This window comes from Ursus americanus, chromosome 16, assembly GCF_024610735.1.
Source record: "Ursus americanus isolate L20-20 chromosome 16, mUrsAme1.1.p, whole genome shotgun sequence".
Classification (NCBI taxonomy): Eukaryota; Metazoa; Chordata; class Mammalia; order Carnivora; family Ursidae; genus Ursus; species Ursus americanus.
This window is the reverse complement of record NC_142142.1, coordinates 8,317,027-8,342,606: the sequence shown is the minus strand read 5'-3', so window position 1 is coordinate 8,342,606 and position 25,580 is coordinate 8,317,027. Positions and strand designations below refer to the sequence as shown.

At 49.1% G+C, this 25,580-nt stretch overlaps 1 protein-coding gene and 1 long non-coding RNA gene across 3 annotated transcripts in view; one reads left to right on the top strand and one right to left on the bottom strand.

Annotated features, from left to right (window-relative positions):
• LOC148108751 (uncharacterized) overlaps positions 1 to 17,708 on the bottom strand; it is a 43,451-nt gene extending 25,743 nt beyond the window's left edge. Inside the window, exons 1-5 of one of the 2 annotated variants that reach the window (XR_015726928.1) lie at positions 16,155 to 17,708; positions 15,723 to 15,789; positions 15,534 to 15,632; positions 13,894 to 14,908; positions 10,735 to 10,891 (exon numbers count right to left, since the gene is read on the bottom strand). This is a non-coding gene — a long non-coding RNA (uncharacterized LOC148108751). Of the gene's footprint in view, positions 1 to 10,734; positions 10,892 to 13,893; positions 14,909 to 15,533; positions 15,633 to 15,722 lie in introns of both variants that reach the window. The other variant, XR_015726927.1, reaches the window with a different exon arrangement.
• On the top strand, positions 290 to 2,171 carry LOC148108752 (high mobility group nucleosome-binding domain-containing protein 3-like). Its single transcript, XM_087868513.1, has 2 exons — positions 290 to 328; positions 1,796 to 2,171. Exons 1-2 carry the CDS (start codon positions 290 to 292, stop codon positions 2,129 to 2,131), a joined length of 375 nt encoding a protein of 124 aa, XP_087724639.1. The 3' UTR covers positions 2,132 to 2,171.
• Positions 17,709 to 25,580: the final 7,872 nt, after the last annotated feature.

Sequence of the window (25,580 nt, the reverse complement as noted above, 5' to 3'; positions counted from 1 at the left end):
GAAAAAATATACCAATTCTGTACAATGTCTTTTAGAGGATAGAAGCAGAGAGAATACTTCCTAACTCATTCTATGAGGCCAGCTTCACCCTAATGCCAAATCCAGACAAAGACATCACAAGAAAAGAAAACTATAGAACGATCTCATGAGCAGAGAGGCCAGATGCTCAATCACATCGGTCATTGTTCATTAGGGAAATGCGAATCAAAACCACAATGAGATGTCACTACGCATCTGTTAGAATGGCTGAAATTGTTTTCAAGTGAGCATATTGAGTGTCAGTGAAGATATGGAGCAACTAGAACTCTCGGACACCGTTGGCAGGAAGGTAATGTGGAACAACCACTTTGGAAAGCCCACTGCATAACCCAGCCATTCCACTTCTGCGCATTTACTCAAAAGAAATGAAAGCATATGTCCAAAGAAAGACTTGCGTGCAAATATTCAAAGCAGCTTTATTTGTAATATCTCAAATGAGAAACAACCCAATGTCCGTCAGTGGGTAAATGGATAAACGAAGTGCGGCACATAAAACAATGGGATACGACTTGGCAATAAAAAGTGAAGAGCTGGTGGCCAACTTCTGGATGGTGATGAAAGGAGCCCTGCAGACCCTCTTCCCAGTGGAACAACCATAACTGTTAGAAATTATATATATAATATATATAATTATATATATATAAAATCTCTCTCTCTCTCTCTATATATAATCTCTAAAAATTGTCCTAAGAGCATACAGCAAATGAAGGAATGTTCATCCAGGAAAAATCTACTTAATCTTGGTAGAAACAGTAAGAGTTTGCAGCATTTGAGCCATGATTCACTCTCCCTGACCCACCAAATCAAACTGATGGAGGCTCTGCTGTAGGCAGGTGAAGCTAACAACACTGGGTTCTTTCCCCTTCCAGCTCCCAGCAGAAGACTCTGTTATCTTCCTGGGACAGGAAGGCTGCCAGCATTTCTCATCCTCAGCTCTGTACTGCTGGGACAATTGGTGCTGAATGCAAAAGAATGCAGCTGAATGCTTCCTTTATACCATGTAACAAAAGTTAATTCAAAATAGATTAAATAAAAAAAAAACAAAATAGATTAAATACTGCGATGTAAGAGCTAAAAGCATAAACCTTCTGGAAGAAAACATAGGAGTAAATCTTTCGGACCTTGGATTTGGCAACAGCTTCTTAGATAGGACACCAAAAGCCCAATCAACAACAAAAATATACAAACTGAACTTCATCAAAATGAAACACGTTAGTGTTTCCAAGAATACCATCAAGAACGTGAAAAGACAACCCACAGAGGAGGCGGAAGTACTGGCAAATCATATATGAGATCAGGGACTTGGAACTTATATATATATATATATATATATATATATATATATATATATATATATATATATAATATAGTATATAATATATAGTATATAATATATAGTATATAATATATAGTATATATAGTATATAATATATAGTATATATAGTATATAATATATATAATATATAGTATATATAGTATATAATATATAATATATAGTATATAATATATAGTATATAGTATATAATATATATAATATATAGTATATAATATATAGTATATATAGTATATAATATATATATAAAGATTACAATTCAATAATTAAAAAAACAAAAACCAAAAACCCAGGGGGTGCAGGTCCGAGAGGCCAGGCTCTGTGGTACCCTCTGCGTGAGCAGCTGTCCTGGCGGTGCCTGCCGGTCCAGCCCGTGGCTTAACTGTCTTAGCTGCTACACAAACATAGTCCTTATGGCCCCAGAGAAAGTCTCCAGAGAATACGGAGGGCAAGGATGGATCCCAAGCAACTAAACAGGAGACCACCAGACCGTCTGCCAGATTGCCAGCGAAACCCGCTCCACCAAAACCTGAACCTAAACCAAGAAAAACATCCGCTCCCAAAGAACCTGGAAGAAAGACTAACACAGGGACTGAAAGGAAAGAGGGAGAGCACGACGCTGGAAAGGACGGTCCTGCGCCATCTGAAAATGGTGAAACTAAAGCTGGAGGTGCACAGAAAACAGCCCGTAGGCTACGAAGCAGAGTGAGTTGTGAAAAATTGGAGTCGATTTTATGTCCCTCTTGGGACAACTTTTAAAAGCTATCTTTACCAGGGATTTTGTAAATGCTAATTTTTAGGACACTACTAGTTGGCATACAAAGATATATAAAGATGGGCATTTTACTTTTTATAGTCATGCCTTTTGGAAGTTTCCATCATCCTCAAGTAAAATAAGTATCAATTTGATATTGGAAGCTGTGTGCAAAACTGATACAGCATTCCATGCGCTTGCTTTAAAAATTGAGTCCTGTGCATCCTGTGGTATTTCTACTGTGCGTATTTGAATTTTTCGCACAGTTTTTCTAGAGGAGTAATCAGTGGTGCTTTTTAATCTAGATTTTATGTGATTTTAATGAAACATGGATAGTTGTGGCCATCTGCTGACAATTTGTGATTTAAAATAAAAGGTTTTCTTGCCTGCAAAAACAAACAAATAAATAAATAAACAAATAACCTAATTTTTTAAAATGGGCAAAGGATTTAACTAAACATTTTCCCAAAGAGGATGGAAAATAAATGAATAGATAAATAAGCAATAAACACTAGAAAAGATTCTTTTTTTTTTTTTTAAGAATTTATTTGTCAGAGAGAGAGAGAGCAAGAGTGAGCGGCAGGCAGAGCAAGAAGCAGGCTCCCCACTGAGCAAGGAGCCCGATGTGGGACTCGATCCCAGGAGCCTGGGATCATGACCTGAGCCAGAGGCAGACACTTAACCGATTGAGCCACCCAGGCATCCCCCAAGAAAAGATTCTTGATATCATTAGTCACCAAGGAGATCAAATCAATACCACAATGAGATACATCTTAAGCTCAAGGATGGTCATAATAAAAAAGTCAGACATCCAGATGGCTAACAGACACATGAAAAGATGCTCAACATCATTCGGCATCAGGGAAACACAAATCAAAACCACGACGAGATACTACCTCGCACAGGTCAGACGGCAAAAATTAACAACACAGGAAACAACGGAGGGGGGTTGGTGAGGATCAGAGAAAGGGGAATCTTCTTACACTGTTGGTGGGAAAGCAAACCGGTGCAGCCATTCTGGAGAACAGTATGGAGGTTTCTCAAAGAGTTAAAAATAGAACTGCCCTAGGATCCAGCAATTACACTACTAGGTATTTATCCAAAGTATCAAAAACACAGATTCGAAGGGATACATGCACCCTGATGTTTATAGCAGCATTATCAACAATAGCCAAACTATGGAAAAAGCCCAAGTGTCCATTGACTGAAGAATGGATAAAGAAGATGTGATATTTATGAATATATATATATACATATATATATGTATTTATATATATATAATGAAATATTACCCAGCCATCAAAAAGAATGAAATGTTGCCATTTGCAACAATGTGGGTGGAGCTGGAGTGTATTATGTTAAGCGAAATAAGTCAGTCAGAGAAAGACAAATACCACATGATTTCATTCATATGTGGAATTTAAGAAACAAAACAGATGAACATATGGGAAGGGGGACAAAAGTCGGGAGGGGAGAGGAAAACAAACCATAAGAGACGCCCAACAATAGAGAACAAACTGAGGGTTGTTGGAGGGAGGTGGGTGGGGAAGGGACTAGATGGGGGATGGGTATGAAGGAGGGCACTTGTGATGGGCACTGGGTGTTGTATGTAAGTGATGAATCCCTCAGTTCCACTCCTGAAACCAATCATACCCTGTATGTTAACTAACTAGAATTTAAATTACAATTTGGAAGAAAAAAAAATGGAGGCTGACCTGGGGCTCCATCTCATGATCCTGAGATCACAACTTGAGCCAAAACCAAGAGTCGGATGCTTAACCGACTAAGCCACCCAGGCACTCTGGTTCAGATTTTTTAAAAGAGAGAAAGCAATAAGGTGAATACGGCAAATCATTAATTGTTGAATCCAGGGGTGCATATGGATGTCTATTGTATACTTTTCTTTTTTCCTTTGTAGTTTATATTTTCTTTAAAAAAAAAAAAAAGGAGATGGGGTGCCTGGGTGGCACAGCGGTTAAGCGTCTGCCTTTGGCTCAGGGCGTGATCCCGGCGTTATGGGATCGAGCCCCACATCGGGCTCCTCCGCTAGGAGCCTGCTTCTTCCTCTCCCACTCCCCCTGTTTGTGTTCCCTCTCTTGCTGGCTGTCTCTATCTCTGTCAAATAAATAAATAAAATCTTAAAAAAAAAAAGGGAGAGAAACATAATACGCAGTAGAGCGTCTCTGGGCTCAGGAAAGTAGAAAAAGACCTGAGGCCTTGGGGAGGGCTGCAGGGGGGGCAAGATCTGGATCCTGGAGCTCTCCCTTCTGGAAGGGATGTACCCAGAGGGATGGGAAATAGAAAGAAGCCTCTTTAGCTGGCATCAACCCGGGTTAGCAAGGTGGCTTTATATGCATTTTCTCATTTAATCCTCACCACATCTCCACGGGGTAGGCCTTGTTATTATGCCCATGTAACAGTTGAGGAACTTGAGACCAGAGTTCAGTAACTACTTGGAGGTTCTTCCCCTGGTCCAAGGGCTATGCCTGGGCTCCCTGGAGGCCAGAGGGATCACAGGATTGTGTCCCTAGGATCAGCCTGTGGACAGCCTGACCTAGCCTCTGTCCTTGGGGAAGAAGGAAGATGCCAGAAATCAGGACCTCAGCTGGGTAGTTTGACTCAGAGGAGATGGGGTTAGAGTTTGAGGCAGGGGCTCTATTCCTGCCAGCACTGGGGGTCAAAGCAGGAGGAGGGGGTAACAGTGGGGAAGCTGTGTCGGCCACAGGTACCCAGGGCTGTGACCTTTCTGACCTCATATTCTGGCACTTCCTCTCTCCTCAGCCGTCACCCTCAAGCTGACACATATAAACTTGCTCCTCCATGCCTTGGCACAGGCTCTTCTCTGAGCCTGCAACACCCCCAGTACAGAAAGCAAATTACTACTATTCTCCAAGATCCAGCTCCATGTGTTTGTCCCTGGGCTCCTACCTCCACTTCCTCCATCTCCATGAGATCGTGATCGACTTCTTGAGGGTCCCCAGGGTCTGGCCCAGGGCTGGCCCAGAGGATAATCAGTGAGATTTGCCATGATGGTAATTCCTCTCCTCCACGGCCCTGTGGTGTTCAGAGCCCCTCCTCTGCCCTAGACTTTCTGCTGTCACTTCATGCCAAGCGCTCACTCCCCGTGGGCTACTCCCTTTACACCAGGGGCCAGAGCCCCTTCTTTATCCCAGCGCCCCTACCACCCAGCAGCACCGAGGGCCTTCACCAAGTGAAGGCTCATAGTGGCAGCCCCAGTGGGATGCCACCGATTGGGCCCCAGGTGGCGCTGTGAGCCTAGGCAAGGGCTGGGGAGCCTCAGGCCCCCAGAGCCTCAGCTCCGGTGCAAGCTGCCAAACCCCCAGATTCCAGAGCTTTCCTCATCCCATCCAGTGCATTCTACCTGACTTGAAAACTCAGGATGTCAGGGCTAGGTTGCGAGTTGAAACCCCCCTAACCTCCAGACACAGAGGAGAGCCATCCTCTTAGGGCCACACAGCTGAACCGAAAAAGCCCAGATCTCCCAAGAGGTCTAGGGTAGGCAAGCAGCCACCTAGGAACGAGTCATTTCACCTAGACTGTGCCACAGTTGGCTGTATGATGGGACAGCCCCTTCCCTTCTCTGAGACCAAATGCTACTGCGTCCTGCGGGTAGTGAGAACTGAAAAAATGGCCAGAGTGCTGGGTTCATTTTTTCTTTTTTAAGTTTTTTTTAAGTAATCTCTACACCCCATGTGGGACTTGAACTCATGACCCTGAGGTCAAGATTCGCATGCTCTTCCAACTGAGCCAGCCAGGTGCCTCAGAGTCCTGGGTTCTGATCCTGATTCTGGTCCTGGTGTGCTGTTCTGACCTGTGTCCACACCCCCTGAGCCTCAGGGACTCCGGCTGTGAAATGGGAGCTGGACCCCAGAGCTCTGAAGCTGCCAGACTCCAGGATCCCCACTGGGTTAGAAAGGCCGGGCGTGGGGCTGGTGCCTTGGCCAAGGACAGACCGCTCCAGGAGCTGCCAGACGGGAAGCGTTTTCCGGGAGCCGGAAGGGCTGGCGGAGCCCAGGGCCAGCCCATGCAACCACAATGGACCCTTGTGTGGAAGCTTAGCTTCGACCCACCCATGGGCCTGGCCCCTGGACTGGGGTGGGTCCTCTCTGATCCAGTCAGACCCAGCTCCCAAACAACCCATCCTAGGCCCAGAGACAGGAGCGTGAGATGGGATGCTGGTCCAGCTCCAGAGTGATGTCTACAGGCTTGTCACCTGTGCCCGGTTTCCACCATCAGCCTTCCTGGAATCCGTTTGCCTAAATGACCTCACACAAAATGAGAAAGCCTGTCTTCTCAACCAGACGGGTGCCCAGGAGGACAAGGGCAAGTTTTCTCCTCCTCAAGCCAACTGAGGGAGCGCAGGACAGACTGTCGGGCTGGCCTGGTTCAGGGTTGATGAAGATCCCTGGCTAGGGAGCCATCTAGGACACCTCGGCTCCAGTCCTGGCTGAGCTCTTGTTTCCTCCTCAGCCAATGAGAGGGAAGGAGGATTGGTAATACTTATCTGAAGGGACCCAAACACTGGCTGGGAAACCTTCAAAAGCATCTGGCCCATCCTCTGCTTTGGGAAGGACTCCACCCAAAGCAGGTGGGCTCCACTCATTGTCCCCTCATCCTGCAGGCTCCCGATCACGCTTGTTCCTGGAGCCCTGCCCCAGGCTCTGGGCTGCCTCAGACGCATCCCTCAATATGGATATCCTTACAGGCTGCACATGGTTTTCCCTGCTCCGGGCTCCTGTGGTTTGGTATCTATCACTCCTTAGAGCACAAGATCCTGACCGCCTAATGCTCATGGTCATCTCGGCAGCTGTTGCTGGGACTCCTGCTGGGACCAGCCTCCCCAAGGGACACTTCACATCAGCCATCTCCCTGGGGTCCAGCAAACTATCCTAAACATGAAAGGAGACGATGCACCTGAAGGGGCTCTATGTAAACCTTTGTAAAGCACTATGAATCGCTAACATTTACAAGACGGAAATTAAAAAAGAAACGCAAGATCCTATTCTTGGATCAATTTCAAAAGGCTTGGGATCTGAGATGACAAGAGCACAGTGGGATGTGGTCAGCACAAAGGTGGATTTCATGTCTGGCTGTATTAGCAGAGGCATAAAGCCTAGAAAGTAGGAGGAGAACAATCAGCTCTTCTCTGTAGCTTTGTGCCCGTTTCTTTTTTTTTTTAAGATTTTATTTATTTATTTATTTGACAGACAGAGAGACAGCCAGTGAGAGAGGGAACACAAGCAGTGGGAGTGGGAGAGGAAGAAGCAGGCTCCCAGCAGAGGAGCCTGATGTGGGGCTCGATCCCAGAATGCCAGGATCACGCCCTAAGCCGAAGGCAGACATTTAATGACTGAGCCACCCAGGCGCCCCTGTGCCCATTTCTTAGGAATGGCTTCAGGACTGATGCCCCTGACCAGGTAGTTTCAGACCCAGAGCAGAGAATATGCAGTCACTGTCCCCCTAGCTTACTAGTGCCACCCAGTGCCACAGGGCAGCTAACTTTGGACCCCCAAAAGAGACTATGGGGATGTCCCAGAATGCTGGTCTCAGCTCAGAGTGAGAAAGGCAGTCCCACAGCAGAAGGGGCAGCTTCTAGGGATAGGCAGTGAGGTGAAAGCAGGGTTGGATGAGCCTAGTTGGGAAGTCTCCCCCTACTTGGGGTCGATTGACAGCTTGGGAGGCCCCTCCGTGTTAGAGCTGTGAGACAGTCTAAGTTTCTAAACCAGTCTAGGAATCTGAGCTTCTGAGGTCAGTGGTGTCTTGGCTCCAAGCCACGTGGGAATGAGTATCTCAGCAACACCAGAAACTATGCCATCAGCTGTTTGTTTTGTGTGGTTTTGTTGCAGGGTGTGGATCAATACACCTTTAAAAAAACAAAAAAAAACCTGTCAGCGGGAGGCAGGAGCCTGCTGTCCCAAGGTCATTTCTGTTGATCTTTATCAACGGTACAACTGGGCGGCTGGGAGCCTGGGCAGTGCCCACGGTTTGCCCCTGGCTTCCCCAGCCACTTCCTTGCATTGTCAGCCCTGAGTCCCAAACCCAACCTAGCCTGGTTAGGAACGAGAGCACAGGCTTAAGAGAGAATTGGGCTTAAGTTTCTATGCCGCCAACTACCAGGCGTGTGGCTTTGGGCAAGTCGCTTCGCCTTTCTGAACCTCTGTTCTCTGATTTCTTAAAAGTGGACAAGAACATCTGTCTCCAAGGTTTTGGGGATTGGAAAGAGTATGTGTCAAGGATCTGATGTTCAGTAGATGTGGGCTCCTTTCTCTTCTCCTTAGGAGACTGGTACAGTGAGAAGCCTTGGGCGGGGCGGGGGGGGCGTCAGGACACCTGAGTCTAGTGGGTGGGTTGTGTTGCTCTCTGGCTGCCTGACCTCAGGCAAGTCCCTGTCCCTCTCTGACACTTCATTATCTGAGAAATAAGGCAGAGACACCAGTCTCTCCACAGGCCCTTTCTCTAGCCCCAGACAGAACATTGCCTGCTGGGTTTGACTTGCCTGAGCAGGGAAAGAAAATGCTCTGATCTGGGAGGCAGGACCCTGGCTTGAGGCTGGACTCTGCCCCGACACATTGGAGGATCTAGGACATGCCATGTTTCCCTCTAGACTTTGTCTTCCCTTCAGTGTGATGGATTGGATGCCAGGGGCTCTATAGCTCCTTTGTCTCTGATGATCCAGGATCCTGGGATCCTGACACGGTCAGGGACAGGCCCAGGCAGGCCCCCTATCCATGGGTGCCCCTCTCCGTCTCCCCACCTATAGCAATCCTCTCAGCTCCCATGTTTGTGGCAGGATCCGCCTTGTATACAGCCTCATGGTCTTTCTTTCCACATCTCATCTAAGACCCCGAGAGCTGAGACTCTTACTCCCCCTGTTCCCTTCCTAGTGCTCAGTGTCCATATATCTCCAGGTCTCTCTAGACCCTTCTTCCCTGAAATCATGGGGTTTCCTCCAATAGGGAATCATCTTGACTCCTTCCTACTCATCTAACAAGAATAGAAAGAATGCTGCATGAAGAAAGGTCCCCAAATAATGGACAACACTTACAAGTGCACAAGCACGGTGCCCGCATTCTCACCAACACAGAGACAACCCTTTCCCCGAGGCTCTGTAGAAAAATGCAAGTTTTGAGTTGGGCTATAGGCCCAGAGGACTTTAGCACCATGCATGTCCTTAGAGAAGCAGCCAGAGCACTTGAGAGAGTCCTGGCACCAGGTACCTTAGCATGCGAGGTGAGAATAGGTCTGCTGGGTTAGTCTGGTGCCAGACAGCCGGCAAATGGCAAGTTCAGAGCATCACTCCCATCGTATGAGCTACAGAGGTCCTGTAGAACAGTGAGAGGCCATCACATCTTCTGGAAGCCAAGCCCCTGCTCACGGGGCCGTGCCCAGATAATGCCCTCCTGTGGGAAGGTGGCTGGTTTACCCTGCTGGGCCTCTGGCGGGGTCCCACTGCTTCCTGGATCTGATTGTCCTCCTGAAGAGGCAGCCAAAGAACTCAGGGCTCTCCTTCCCAATAGGACTGCTGATTCTGTTGGTCACCCAGCTACCAGGTTGGCCCGGTCTCGCCGGGGAGACCCTCCATCCCTAGAGTCTGGGGGCTTTCTCTGAGCACCCACAGTCCTGGGCCCTGTTTCTCATGGACTAGCTCACCACATTGTGCACGGCAGTCAGTATACTCCCCAGCCCGCATGCTCCTAGGACAAGGGGGTTGAGTCATCTTGATCCCCACAGCTTGGCACAAAATAGATACTGAATTGTTTCTCCCATCCATGCCCTATTTTGAGTCCTCCCAGCAGTGACCCATAAACGCCCTAGCAGGGATCTCCTTCCAACAAAAACAAAGAGGTCCTAGAGTAGGCAATCCTCAGCTACAGATGACGGAATGTGGGTGTTAGCCTCAGGGCAGGATCCAGCCCAGGGAGTGGGAGGTAAAGAGCCCTATGGGGTCCCACCAATCCTTCTGCTTATGGTCCCAACCCACTCTCTGCATGGATCCCGGGCTCTAGTCCACCCAGACAGACTGCCTGAGAACTGCTGGACTTCAACGAATCCCATCTCAGTGCCAAGCCTCTCACTACTTCCACCTCTTGGATGCTCTTTTCATCCCCTTCTCCCTGGAAATCCTCCTGGCTCCAAAGTCCACTAACTGTGAGGTGCAGAGGTGAACTGTCCTCTCTGAGTTCTCCAGCATTCTCCATTTTTTCTGCTGACCAGCTCACCTGGCCTCACAGTTATTGGTGCTGTTTGTCTTATCTGCCTCAGGAGAGCGCTCTGAGAGAGAGCAAATACCAGCTCCTGCAACCCTCATCTGTAAAATGGGGACAGTGATCCCTGCCCTCCCAGGATGATGTAAGGATTAAATGACATTAATCAGCTGTCCACGCACATACGTGCCAGGAGGTGAGGCATGGGCAACTCGCACCAAAGATGCAGAGGCCTCAGGGCTGGGGTTCTTAGCCCTGCGGAAAGACTCGATGAAGCGGCTGAACAACTCACCCACCTCCAAGACAAGGGATGTGGGAGGCCAAGAGGGGAAGGCAGGCACATTATAACAACTCCAGGTATGGGTGGAGCAAAGACTACTAACCTCTGCTGGGCGCTAGTTATGTGCTCGGCCCTGGGCTGAGTGCATCAGGGGCTCCGTCTCATCCACGCACGCCCAGTTCACAGGATCCCGGAGGAGTTACGGCTGGCGCTCGGCTCTTTCCGCCACCCCCACACCGTACTGGAGATGCCGTGATGACCTAAAGACAGATCAGTGTTCATTTCTATGGATAGTCCCAGATGGGGGGCTTCTCCACACAGTAAAAATGGGAAACTGACTTTATAAAAAATAAATGTCATTTTGGAATCATTTTAGATTTATGGAAAAGTCACAAGAATAGTGCAGAGGGGTCCACACACCCCTTCCCCAGCTTCCCCCATTGTTCATATCTTACCCTCCTATGGTACCTTTAACACAGCTCAGAAACTAACATTGGTAATTGCTGTTAACTACACTGCAGACTTTCATTGGGTTTCACCAGTTTTTCCAGCAATGTCCTCTTTTGTTCCAGAATTCCATCCAATATACCACATTGCATTTAGTCCCCTTGTCTCCCCACTCCAGTGCGTAACAGGAAAATTGACTTTTCAACTGGTTTCCTATGGGCAACAGAGGAGGGGGCTCTTTTTGTGGCTTCTTTGACTTTCTCTTTCACAATTTGACTTCAGAAAAATGCCCCTCAGACATGACTTTTCTCCCTGCAGCAGCCCGCTCCTGTTCCCCCTCCCTCGTGGTGTCCATCACAGGCAGGTCCCTGACAGGAGCGCTCGCACTCCCTTTTTTTCCTGCAGGGATATTTAATTCTGCTCTGCCTCGCCTGTGTACCTGTCGGCATTGTCTTCAAGCGCACCACTGGCTCTTATTCTGGGAATTATAAAACACCTGGAATTTTCGTTTTAGTTCCACTCCCTTCCTGGGGCTCTCAGAGGAGTGAATGGGGGAAATCCATAATGCAATACTTCCCCAAATTCATCCTCCCTTCCCTCTTCCCTGTAATACCCACATCCTTTTGGGGAACCCTGTGGTTCCAGGGAAGCCAACTCCAGGGGTACAAATATGACCTAAGCTTGACTATAATCAGCCCATGCCGTTTCCCCGCAACACTGACTGGTTCAGGAGCGGCTTTGTCACCCAAGACGGCCTGGTCGGAGGGAATCTCGGGACTTTTGCAGACATTCTGGTTCACAGGTGCTCCCTTTGGCTCAGGTTGGTGGAATGGCGAGTGGCCGTGTTGTGACGACAACCGGTTGTTGAGGAGTTTTAACCTGTTAAGGTAGATACTTGAAGCAACCCTGAGTCTTTTTCTCTCTAGTAGACTTTTTATAACTTTCTGGTCTCATTCAGTTATTATAACTCACACCAGTCCAATTTAAAACTTTAATCTGCTAGCCAATTCAAAGCAATCCCCTTACCCCACCCAGGTCAGAATTGTGACCATGGGGGCTTGGTGAGTGCATGGACCACTCTTCGGGGTGGGGAGGAAGCTTTGTGAGACCTCCTGCCACCCTGACTTTGCTCTGCGGTGGAAAGGGTTTCCTGACCTTATTCTGGGTATTTCTGCCCTGGGGAGTCTCTGTGATATGGTGGTCTCCGCAGAGGAGATATGCTTGGTTTCTTCAGTGCTCTTCAGCTCTATGGCCCCCTCGTTGCCAAGGACTTCTCCCGACTTTTCCCAACGCCTGCCTACGGACTGCCTGTCCCCAGCTCTTCCTCCAAGCCGGGGCCCCATTGCTTGGCCCAGTGGCTGCTGTCTAGCTCCCTGGTTCCTGTCCCTCTTCTAACCCTAATGCTCTGTCACATGGAGCCATAGGAAGTATGAGGAACTGGGCAGGGTAGACCCATTTTTTTCCTCCCAGGCCCACCACATCCTGGTCCTGACAGGCTTGTTCATACAGGCTCTTTCAGGAACCTCCGATCTTCAGAATTCTCTGGTTCACTATCGATGTTCACAAACACCCACAGTCTCATGGGACCATGGCCCAGGTTCTTCCTGCTTTCTCACTGTACTTTATCCCAGCAGCACCACCAGGATGAGCCTGTGGGGTTCTAGCTCAGTAAGCGTCTGGTGGCAGGAGCTCCCCTCCCCCAGTCTCCTCAAGGGAGCCTCCCAGATGCTTCCATTCTCCCTCCCCCAGGCCTCATATACACACACTGAGCTTTGATGGGGAAGAGAAACGAGGGAGATTTGGAGCCACTGTTGGTTGAAATGTAGAAGCAATAGCATTAAAAGGGGCCTGGTGAGCTGGTGGATTTTTCAGCCTGGATCCTCTCTCTCACTTCCTCTGCCCTCAGAGACAAGCTCCATCCCCCGTCCCAGCAGGAGGAAGTCCCTGCTTGCCTCAGCTCCCAGAGCCTCCTCTCTTGGGAAGGGGAAAAATGAGGCATTTAGTCGTTCACTCAGAGGCATGTCTGCCACAGATGACCTTCTTGGTCACGGTGAGTGTTTCAAACTCGTATGAGTCCTTGGAATTCCTTAGTCGGCCTTCCAATGTGACCAGCAAGTATAGGGACCTGTTAGGTGCCAGCAAGTGCCAATCCCCCTGGGTACCAGACTCTTCCTAGCAGAAAAAAAGGATGCCCAGGACTTTAGCCTGTGTTCAGAAGCCGGGGCTGCGAGTATCTACATCCCTTCTGCGGACCCAGCCAAAACCCTGCTGCACTTTCTTATTCTCTGAGGACTGTCCTCATCTCCCCCTCTTCCTCCTCCTGCTAAGTTAAAAGGGAGAATTTCGGGGACAGTATCATTCAGGGTCCCACCAACAAACAGATGGCCCGCTGGAGTGAAAATGGAAGGAGGTTTTCTTTATTATAGGGACCGTTTACAAAGTGCAGGGGAGCCTCAAGTCCCAGAACCTAGAGCTGTCACCCCCTCTAGGCCTGAATGGCCAAGGTGGAGGAGGGGAGTGGTGACCGGAAGGTGGAATGAGAGTCACGTGGAGTAGGCCTCCTTGAGAGGAAGAGTGACCTTTAGTTGAGGGCAGAGCCAGCCCAAGGGAGGGAGCCAGGGGAAGAAACACTTGACCTCGCTCTCCTTCCCTCTTCATATCTCCAGCTGGGACTCTCCATTGGCCAAACCCAACCTGAGCCAGAAGCACAGGGCTCCTGTTAATTAAGTCTACACAGGTCAGCTTCCTGGGCCAGAAAGCAGGGGAAGGGGAGAGAACAAAAGATATCCCGCATAGGAAATCCAGGGAATTCTACCTTTGTCCGTAAGGTCTCCTCAGTTGCAGCTGTCCTAGCAGGGCCAGATTCTCCAGGCTGCCATCAAGTGCATCTTGTCCCATCTTGTCCCTTGGCTCATAGCACGGGTCTCTTCAGTCTTAACACGTGTGGGGAGCACCTGTCTCCTTGCTGTCTGTAAGTCCTGTGAATCCTGGCACCTCCCCCCTTCACTGCATCTCCCTGTAGGTGGCAATTGTCATTCCTGCCCAGAGATGGAGGCATTGATCTGTGGCCTGGAATTTGAGTCCTACTGCCAGAGCCTAAAGCCTCTTAATTTTTGCCACTTATCTCCCTGTCTCCCACCACCCTGTAACACTTCAGAGGCGGTCAGCATCCTCTTCTCTTGTCCCTGGGGCCGTGCTCACTGCGAACATCTCTCCTGTCTGGTAGCATGCGGCCTTGACCAGAGATTTCAACTTGTCTGGGAGCCGGCTTCACAGCGGCAGCTCCTGCTCCAGGAAATCCTGTCTCTGAAGCTAAAGCTAAAAGGGGAGGGAGTGGGGGCCCAAATCAGCCAAGGGGATCTGCCCCAGTCCACCTCGCCCCTTCCTGGAGACACTGTAGTTTCCTAATAAATCATGCGTCCTTCATGGCTGGATTAAACATCAATTTCCAGCCTGGGGTCACACAAGGAAGTTTGGTGTTGTTTTGTTTTTTGGGTTTTGTTTTTTTACATCAGTCTCCTGAGCTCACTTCATAGGGTGTATATCTTAATTTTTCACTGACTGCTGTTTTGCTGTTCCCGTTTTTGGTATCAGCACCCTCATTTCCTTTGGGAGACTTTCCTGCCTACACTCTCAGTTCAAGGAGTTCCTGTGTGGCTGACCCTACCCTCCCAACTCCAGGGCTGGGGAAATAATCCAATTGATCTCCCATGAGACTCAGTTCTGGTCATTTCCTCAGAATGAATGGGAAAGTAAGCTCTTTCCAGTAGGGCTGAAGATATCAGGATGGAGCTCTTGGGGGTCATCTTTCCATTAGTGGGGAGCATATTCTGAAAGAGAAGCCAACAGAGAAAGGCTAAGTGGTGGGATAGAGATAACTCTGATAACTTGTGTGCCTGGATCTAGCTATTCCTGAAGCTAGCACTATTCTTGGATTTCACATTCAAGTGAGCCAATAATTCCACCCTCCCGTTTATGTATTTGGGTTTGTTTGTTTGACTTGCTTAACACATTAGAGATGAATTTCCATGATTTACAAACAAAGGATCCTGACTAATATACCTTTTGAAAAACCATTTTTGATCGTGCCAGAATGCTGACTTCACAACCGCAGATTTCCGCTGCTGTTGAGCTAATATTCCAAAGCTGTCTCTGCTCTGGCTGGATCATCCTGCACTGGTACTTTGGCAGCAATGGGGGGGGGGAGGGGGGCACATGTTTGGCTTTTTATTTTCTATAGTGGCAAGAACATTTAACGTGAGATTTACCCTCTTCGCAAAATTTTAAGCGCACAGTACAGTATTGTTAACTCTAGGTACACTGTAAAACATTTGGCTCTTTATTTAGGGTAAAGACTGAAACCCGAATTCAGTTAAGAATTGAATTTACCATTGAAAACCCTGGGCAGGGTCTCAAAACACAGTGCAGGTGTAACGGCCCACAACCTCCACTCACATTCTTTCACAAGGAGCAAGTCTCAGCACTGCATTATCCCGGAATCAATCTTCAACACAGGTTTTAGTGAGAAATGGACGTTGTAGCGAAGATTTCGATCTAGAGATAGAGTAGGGTTTTACATCTAACAGCCCCCAGGAGTTCTTGGTCCCGTCAAGTGACCCCAGGCCCTACACCCACCTCTCTTACCTCCCTCTTCTTTGTGGCGCAGTTAGCTCTGGGCTTCTCTTCCTTACCCATGAGGTGAGGCTGTGATCTAGGAAAGGCCATCATCACCCTGAACAAGACTGTTCTCCGCAAGCCAAAACCCCCCCAGCTACCTGGATGTATCTTCTTGGGAGGCACAGGGGAAGGGAGGTTTTAAATTTTCTGAAACACATGCATCTTTTCCTGCCATGTGCTGTAATTCTTTAGAATCAAATATATACCACGAAGTCACCCTGTAACTGGAAACCAGTTTCTGCAAGTCACCTACAGTCCCTTGTAAGAAATTATTTTTCTGTTTAAATTGGTCAGTTTGTTCCTGCCACTTGCTCCCACGACCTGACTGGTGTAGTGGATCATTTTCTTCCCTCAGCCTCTGCTTTCTCGTGGCCTGTACTGACTCAAGTATCTACTTACCTCCTTCTTTCTGTCTTCCTGCCTCATCTCCTGCTTCCAATGGTTTAGCTCTCTCCTCAGACCTCAGAGAAGGACTGGCTGGCCCACTGAATCCCTGTTGACCCTGTCTGGGCAGAGCTTTGGGTCAGACCATCTCTGGGGTCTTTAGCAAGTTCATGGACCAGCTGCCCTTAGGGTGCTCACCTGTAGGGAAGGTGGGGGGGGTGTGGAACAGGGTGAGGGGAGACCCTTTCAGCAAAATAGCAGGCATGAGAAACACTCTGGGTCTTAGTCTGTTCAGAACTGGAGGTGATCGTCCCCTTACCTCAGAGCTGGTCCCATCACACCTGGAATGTGACCTCCCATTCCAATCCCCAAACCCGGAGAGAGCCCTGGACTAAGGGAGCCCTATCTGACCGGAGAGATAGGAACAAAGAGAGAGACTGGAACAAAGAGGGAACAGTTCCCACAAGGGTGAGGTGAGGGAGGGAGGGAGTCCAGAGGACACAATCTTCATCTGTCCCTGCTGATACACTGTCTTAGCATAGGAACCGAGTTGTTCTGAGTGTCCTGAAAAGCAACACAGAAACAGATATGGATATTACAAGGGAGCTTGAGACATATTTTCTCCCAGCCAAAGCTGTCCCACAACAGTCCAGGCAGCCTTTGAAGACAGTGAGCTCTCCGTTATTAGAGGTGTTCAACAGAGCCTGGGTGACTACCCGGCAAGGTTGCAATGGAAAGGATTTCTACAAGATGGAATTGGCTGAACTAGGTGGCCTTTGAGGTCTCTCCCAGCCCTGAGCTTCGGTGTTTGGAATACATAGTTGAGTGAATGAAGACCGAATGACTACTTAATACTTTGTTGGTTGGATGATGGTTGATTGGTTAAAGAAAGTGATTGAATCAATGAATGAATGAAATTGACTGGCCACTCCAATGAATAAAAGGTATTTGAGTGAAGACTTGTTCATTCTTTGATTAGCTGAATGAAGATTGTTGGTTGGTTGAAATAATGAATTAGCAAACATAAAGTGCGGTAAGCGGGCCGGTTGAATGAAGGTTTGATGGCTGGTAGGATTCAGTTCCTTGGTTCCTATTGTATTCTTTTATCTTGCCCTTTATCCTGCTTGTCTTTCTTTTCCTTCTAAGTGTAGTCAAGAAGAAATGTTTTCTTTTGTGTGCTTGGTGTGGAAAATTTTGTAGGCTAAAGAGTCCTTTTGCATAATCAGGATTTCATCTTAGGCAAATTTGACTGCCCAGGCACATGCCCGTGGTGACTGGTATAACCTGCTTCAGGACTCATGGGAGGTGTGAACTTAGCATCTTGGCCAGAGAAGTGCAACTAAAGGTCACACCTGGGGCTTGGTCTGTTTGGCCCCTCACCTGGAGGCAGAAATTACTGTCTTCTCGGGCTAGGTTAACCAACTGCTATTGCCATCAGCTTCTCCAGCTGAGTTCAGTGTCCCTGTCAGGTTCAGAGGGATCGGGGCACAGGTTGGATAAATTTTGATAAAGGGTGTGAATGGAAACTAACCTGAGCGCTTGAGTACTATGCTGGGTTACAGACCTGGGCAGGGGGCATGGTGGAATGCTGAGGATAAGGAACAGCCAGGGAGCTCTTGAAGGGTATCTGAGAAGGACTTGTAGGGAACCAAAGTAAGGAAAGAGGCTCAGAGACATTCCCCAGGGTTGTCTTAAGCTGAGTTCGGAAAGGGATAATACACTTGTCTGGTGCCCCTCACCCTGCCCCACTTCCGGGAGCTAGAGAAGCCAAGACCTTGAGAACTACATGTAGCTGGTCTGGTCACTCTCCCAGCTTACGGCACAAATTATGTTCCTACTTCTCCCCCATTAGTTGCTTGAGCTCCCTCAAGATCTTATCAAGAGGAAATCCAGTCTGCCCCTCTGGGGGCCTTTTCTCCTGCTTCCTGGGACTGCTCAACCCCCCTGGGCTAGCTCATTTCACTCCAGATTCCTGCTGAGCACCCGCCTTGCCCCAGCTCGCTGCTCAGAGCCCCGGCAGCCACGAACGCAGGACTCCAGGGCCCCAGCTCTCATCCACATTCCTGAGCTCGGGCAATTTTCTCCAGGAGGAAAGTTCAAAAGGTCTTCTCAGTCTTCAGCAGCAAAATTGAGTCTTGCACCAGTACAAGACTCCTTTCCCACACCACGGAGTTCCCCTTGGGGACCCAACGACCCTTTCTCGCTCCCCAGTGACGTTTATTGGGGATGGTTATCTGGGGAGAGAGTTGACCAACTTTGGACCTCTCCAGGGCAGGGGCTGGGCCTTCTTCCATCTGTACCCTGGAAGCTCCTTTCTGCTGGGCTCTGCATCCCCGTTGGATCTTGGAAGAAGAAGCCTTTGTCAGGCCACACAGGGTCCTGTTTTGTTCTGCCAAGGCCTATTTACATCTGATAACCTCAAGTGACTGCCAAAACAGAGAGGGCCTCCTCCTTGGCAAAGTCCTGCCCCAAGGACAAAAAATGAGAAGCTTCCTGCCACTGTTACACTTGGCCTCCTCCAGTTAGTACCCCAGAAGGGAAGTGACTTCAGTGACCGTGAGTCAGGGACATTTTACACTGTGCCACCAGGTTCCTCATAAAGACCTTAAGGACTTTTGGGTAGGGCAGGGCAGGGAAGGAAAGACCAAGAGAAAAGACTCTCACACATGAGCACCCCTCACACACATTCACCTCACCAGCCCATCTCGCCGCCAAGTAACTACCGCCAGCTCCTCTCCCAGACATCACGTGGCCTTTGGGTAACTTCTCTGACAAAAGGGCTCTACAAGCTAAAATTGTTAAAAAAAAAAAAAAATTCCAGGCCGACCACAATGAGATACCACCATACTCATCAGGACGGCTATTATTACATAAAATAATAAAAAGGAAAATAACAAGTATCTTCAGCCTGTGTCCCCAGGAGAAACCGGAACCCTCACGCATTGCTGGTGGGAATGTGAAATGGTGCAGCCACTGTGAAAAACAGTTTGGTGTTTCCTCAAAGAGTTAAACATAGAATTATCATATGATCCAGCAATTTTACTTCCAGGTACATAACCAAAAGATTTGAAAGCTGAGAATCAAACAGATATTTGTTTAGTTTTTGTTTTCGGTTTTTTTTTTTTTTGAAGATTTTCTTTCTTTCTTTTTTTTTTTAAGATTTTATTTATTTATTTGACAGAGAGAGAGAGACAGCCAGTGAGAGAGGAAACACAACCAGGAGGAATGGGGGAGGAAGAAGCAGGCTCCCAGCGGAGGAGCCCAATGTGGGGCTCGACCCCAGGACTCTGGGATCACGCCCTGAGCTGAAGCCAGACACTTAACGACTGAGCCACCCAGGCTCCCCAAAGATTTTACTTATTTCTTTGAGAGAGAGAGAGAGACAGAGATAGCAAGAGAGAGCATAAACGGGGAGGAGAGGGAGAAGCAGACTCCGCACTGAGCAGGGAGCCTGACGTGGGGCTCGATCCCAGCACCCTGGGATCATGACCTGAGCCGAAGGCAGATGCTTAACCGACTGAGCCACCCAGGCACCTCTCAAACAGATATTTGTATACCCGTGTTCATGGCAGCAATATTCATAAGAGCCAAAAGATGAAAACAACTCAAGTGTCTATCAACAGATGAATGGATAAACAAATTGTGATCCATCCATACAAAGGAATACTATTCAGCCTTAAAAAGGAACGAAGTTCTGACACCTGCTACAGCGTGAACCTTGAAGACATTATGTTAAGTGAAATACACCAGACAAAAAGGGGCAAATATAGGATGATTCCACTTACATGAGGTACTAGAACAGGCAAATTCATAGAGACAGAATGTAGAATAACAGGGTACCAGGGACTGGGAGGGGAAGGGGCATGGGGAATTATTGTTAGTTGGACGGGTACAGAGTTTCTGTTTGGGACGATGGAAAAATCTGGAAATACATAGTCGTGATGGTTATACAACATCATGAATGTACTTAATGGCACCAAATTGCACACCTGACAATGGTTAAAATGATAAATTCTTTGTTCTATATTTTACCAAAAAACAAACCCTATCCAAGCCACTCTTCTTTGCCTAGAGCAAAAATTTGGTAGCCTCACTTCAATTCTAAGGCCCTCCCTGCCCAAAGGCATGATTTTTGAAGGGGTCTGAGCCGCCTGTGCCCTCGGTTCCATTAGCTGTACTTGGGCAGAGATATTTTTTTCTTGCTCTGTGGCTTGGAGATGAGATGGGATGAGATATGCGGGAGCACCCAGCTAGCAGCCTGCACGAAGGGACAGTTTCTTCCACTTCATCCTGCCTATATACTGTCTTAACTGGAGGGCTTCTAGGGGTTACAGAGTCCATTTTTTACTGTACAGATGGGAAAACTGAAGCTCACAGATGAGGCATGACCTGCCCAAAGTCATATACTTTCCTGACTCACTGCTCAGTGCCCCTTCCCCTGGACTGGGGTGCTGAGAACAGAGCACCCTGAGACCTGCAGTGTTTCTCTGGGAAGTGATGACCTATGACCTCTGGCCTCTGAAGCCTCTTCAGCTGGGACTGGATGGGGATCAAGCTACTGAAAGTTAGGGTGGTCCCACAGCCAGGGGAAGAGGCAGCCACTCCCACCCAGGTCTGGCGGGGATGCCCTACCTACCCCAAGCATTTCCCTACCTATACTCCCTCCCCTGGCCTCCCTTACCCTATTGTGCTCTCCCCTCCCATCTGACAGTGCTCTTGTCCACTTCTCTAGCCTGTGTCCCCAAGAGACCCCTTCAGGTAAAGGGTGACAAGACAGAACAAATTGATGGGACAGCATTGCAGGGTGCCCGGGTTCAATTGTCTAGTCCTCGAACTGTCAAGAGCCTGCCAAGCCTCTCGTGAACACTGATTGAGCGGGCATGCATGCCTGGGGCCCAGGTCGGGGGGCCCGCAGACACTTCCTCCTACTCCAGCGGCTCTACAAGGCCTAAAAACTCCCTGGTCAAGGGACAGAACTTCAAACTTTTTCCCAGCAAGGCAGAGAGGTTTAATAGACCCCCCACTCCCAGCCCTGGGGGGCAAACAGCAAGTTTACACCAGAACTACTCTGATGAAAAAGGCCGGAGGGCCAGAGTTAACCTCTAGCACAGCTCCTCACAGAGCAGCACCCAGCAGAGAGCTGATTCCCAAAAAGTTCTGTTAAAGTAAAAAGCTCTCAGCTACAAGAGAATGTCATCTGCACAATGTCTGAATTAACACAGGCAGCAGGGAGTCTGGAGGGAGAGACGGACAGAAAATATTTACAGTGGATCAGCAGCAGAGGTTAATACTGACCATGGGGTGAGGGATGAAGAGCCTGACCCTGCCTGGGGTGGGGGATCTGGGAGGGCTTCCTGACAGGGGGACTCCTAATTTGAAATCTAGGCAATCTATGGGAATTGGGCAGGTCCAAGTGGTGGGAGATAGAGAATGGCGATCAGGTCAGAGAAAGTAAGTCCAGCACCGCCTGGGGCCCCTGTGCCTTGAGGCCCCAGTGTGAGCCGGGAAAGGAGTGGATAGAGGAGAGGGTGGCTCAGGTCTCTCAATGGAGGGATGGGTGGGGTGGAATGGATATGGCCTGTTGGGGAGCCTCAGAGGTGAACCCCACACCAGTGAGTACTAAGCTCCCTGACCTTGTAGGAGTCCAGGATGTGGAATCTCACCACCCTGGGAGGAACCTCCAGGCTTTGAGGTTGTGTCTTAGCTGGCAGTGTGACTGGTTGTAAGAATTCTCTTTGGCCTGGTGGCCTTCTTCCTGATGACCTCCAGACCCCCTTGGGTGGCATCCTTTATTTTTGCCTGATACCTGCTTTCCTGGAGGCTCCACTTCTCCGCCCATGTCTTTTCCCAGGAGCCCAGTACAGCACTGGGGGGGGGGGGGTATGATATGTGGTGGGTGGAGAGTAGGGGCTGGGGGATGGGCGGGGATAAGAGGGTAGCTCATCACAATTTGGAATCTTGTCTTGTGAGAGCCAGATGAGGTCATAGGGATTGTCTAACCCAAGCTGACCATTTTACAAACGAAGAAATCTAGACCCATACCTAGACCCAGGTAAGGAGTTATCCAAGGCTATTCCATGAGCTGGGAACAGAGACAAAATTAGACTCAGGCCTTCTGATCCCAACTGAGAGCCTTCTTTCTCTGCCCAGGATCTTGCAGGAAAGAAATAAGCATTTTAGGGGCACCTGGTTGGCTCAGTCGGTAAAGCATCTGCCTTCGGCTCAGGTCATGATCCCAGGGTGTTGGGATCGAGTCCCACATTGGGCTCCCTGCTCAGCGGGGAGCCTGCCTCTCCCTCTGCCTCCTTCTCTCTCTCTTTCTCTGTCTCTTATGAATAAATAAAATCTTAAAAAAAAAGAAAGAAAGAAAGAAAGAAAGAAAGAAAGAAAGAAAGAAAGAAAGAAAGAAAGAGAAAGAAAGAAAGGAGCATTTTAGTAGAGCAATGAGTCTCTGGCTTGGTAGGTTAGGCTGAGACACTGCACTGAAGTTAAATGTGGTCTCTTTAGGGGATTCTTTGGCACGAGTTTGCTGATAAACCCAGATACCAACACTGACACTTAGAGCTGCTTCTTTTATGAGATGCTCTGCATTCCCACTAAGCTAGAATATTCTCATATTAATTTGTTTAGATTATCATTAAAGCGAAGATACTGCATTTAAAAATTCAGGTAGAATATTTGTAGCCACTTGTGACTGAGGCTGGAAACCCTCAAGAAACTGAGGAGCCTGGTTTGAGGAATTGCTGGGCTGGAAGGACAGATGGTCTCGGGGAGGGGGTGGGAACAGGCCAGCTCTAAGCTGCAGAGTCAGTTGTGATGGGACACAGTGTGGGGCTGGACTCCTGCCCTCTGCTCACCCCACACCTCAGCCCTTGCCCTGTGACGGGGCTTGGGAGTGTCTTTCCCGTGGTTTTGACTACGTGGAAATCTGCAGGTTCCGGACAGAGGTCAGAGTCCTTCCTGAGGCCTTCCTGAGGGATCCTGAGTTGGACATGCCCCTTTCTGGGCCTTGGGTCTTCATCTATAATACAAAGGAGTGCACTTGCCAGGAGGGTCTGAGGGGAATGGGCTGGGGAGGGGGGCAGGGGCATCCATTTGTTAGAGCTGCCCCTGTAAGCCGGACAGATTTTTCTGGTAGTTGGTAGGTCCAGAGCTGAAAAGATCATCTACCCTTTACTCCAAATCTGAGACATCTTTCAGAAATAATGCAAGAGGAAAGGTATGGCTCTAGAAAGACTGATAATCACCCTTTAGTTATAACCCAGAGCTTGCCCCCTAACTTGCAGCTTACATTTTTGTCCATAGATAATGATGTGGTCCTTGTGGCGGCCCTGGGAAACCCACAGGCCTCCTCCAAGCTCCCCCAGGCCCATTTGTCCTCCTCTGCCAAAGTGATCTTGGGGTGTTATTATCATCTGTGCTCATGCCCCCCCCCCCGCCCCTCCAAGAAATCTGAGCACTGAGCCTCCAGAGTCGCTTTCTTTCTCTCTGTATCCTTAGGGCCCAGCAGCTCACCTGGACCAGAGAAAGCACTCAAAGGGCGAGCCGAAGGTATTAAAGTAGATGAAATGCTGCAGACGAACATCCTTCCCCCGAGGCCCTGTAACAGCTCTGCATCTGACTCCACATCAGGAAGCAGATCAGTGATCAACGGCAAGTCAGGGACACCAGAGCTTGCACACCATAGGCCTGGGCACTGGCCTCCAGGGACAGGGAAGCTGGGCAGACCTTGAGGAAGGAAGAACCAGCACAGAGGCCACCTTTTTTGGTTCACCCTCTGCTGGCCTCCCAATTTCTTTGGCTCAGCAACGCCCAGGATTCCGGGCATGTCTGCCTCTGGCCTTCTAAAAATACTCCGGCTGCCCAACGCCTCCCAGATGTCTGAGAGCTGAGTCTGTGATTTCTCTGCTGGTAATGGGTCAAGCAGCTCAAGCCACTTCCTTTGCTCCCACCACCCAGCCTACCTCCCAAGGCAGGCGCGGGGAGAGGCCTGACTGCCCGAACGGAGAGATCTCAGACATTGTTGACAACAGTCCCTTCTTGGAACAGATGGGAGAACTGAGGTCCAAGATGTGCCTGGGACACTCAGACACGAATGTCCTCTCCACCTCACTCCCCAGCACTCTATTTATGCCTGTGGTCCCCTCGCTTCTCATATGCTGCCTGCAGTCTGTAAACCAGATCTGACTCCCCACTCCAGTTAAACTCCTGTAAACCCCCTGACAGCAGTGGTGCGGAAGATCCCTGTGGTCCCTCTGGTCCCCAGAAGAGTGTCTAAGCCAGAGCACACTTAAGTAGACATAGATTGGATTAATGGTGCAGTGGCAGCCAAGGCTGTGCACGGAGACTTGGGCTGGGGGACAGAGCTGGGCTTCTTGTCCAGGGCCAGCCACTGTGATACTGTATGTCCTCATCAATTGCTCTGGTTGATTCTCAGTTTCATGGGAGCTGAATGAGATGGTGTCCAAGGACTGAGCCAGCTCTGCTGTTCTGAAGCCATGACCTGATGGCCTGTTGGGAATTCCTATCTGCTCCTCTGCTCCACTGTGTGTGGGGAAGATGGCATGTCCTGCTGGTTCCACCCAGCTCTGGGCTCTCAGCTTCTGCTCCTCCCTCCATGCCTCTGAATATCCCACCGCTGGTTCCATTCTCCAGGCTCAGCCCTTCCAGTGGAGCCACCCTCTGCTGCCAGGTGTCCAGGGGTCAACACACCCCACAACAGCCCCCTCCCTCTTACTAACCACATGATCTTGGGTAAGGCACTGACATTTTCAGGGCCTCAATTTTATCACCTTTACAATGGAGAAAATAGGACCTACCTTAGAGAAATGTCAGGAGGGTCAAGGGAGATTCCATATCTCAGATTCTGGGTCATAAATCTTTGCACAGAAAGTCTTCCCTGACCTCCCAGAATAGGTCAGGTGACTTTGCTAGCTCTCCGGTTCTGTCCTCGCCCAACACCACCTGTCCACAGTGGGTGGTCATTGTCTCTCTCTGCTGGGGGCTCCTTGAGGACAGGAGTACGCAAGGCCCAGCATAGCATCTTCACAGATGAAGTGTGTGATAAGTTGGTTGACAACAAGGTGAGTAAATAACACCTGGGGGAAAAGCAAAAGGTTGTGCAGAAGCCAGGGAGCCTGATCTACGAGGGGACTGCTTGATGGCAGGCTCTCGGTGTAGGAATATAGAGAGCTCTTTGGAGCCCTTCCCTTCCTTCTCTGGTGAATTCATCCTTCAAGATCCTGGGAAAGCACCTTCTTCCCGGAGAAACCTGGTCACTGTTTCACCTGGGCACGTGACACACTCTTTACATGTCTGTCTCCAGCCTCAGGTGGTGAGTTCCCTGAAGACGAGCCCCTGTCGGATCTTCATGCAGCAAGCACCGGATCTGGCAGGAGCCCAATAAAGGTGGTGGAGAAAAAAAAAAAGGTGGAGAAATGA

Bases quoted from the DNA above. Each gene is read 5' to 3' on its own strand.
- LOC148108752 (XM_087868513.1), top strand. From the start codon at position 290: ATGGAGCAACTAGAACTCTCGGACACCGTTGGCAGGAAG. The intron at 329-1,795 runs GTAATGTGGAAC...TTATGGCCCCAG, and splicing joins CGGACACCGTTGGCAGGAAG to AGAAAGTCTCCAGAGAATAC.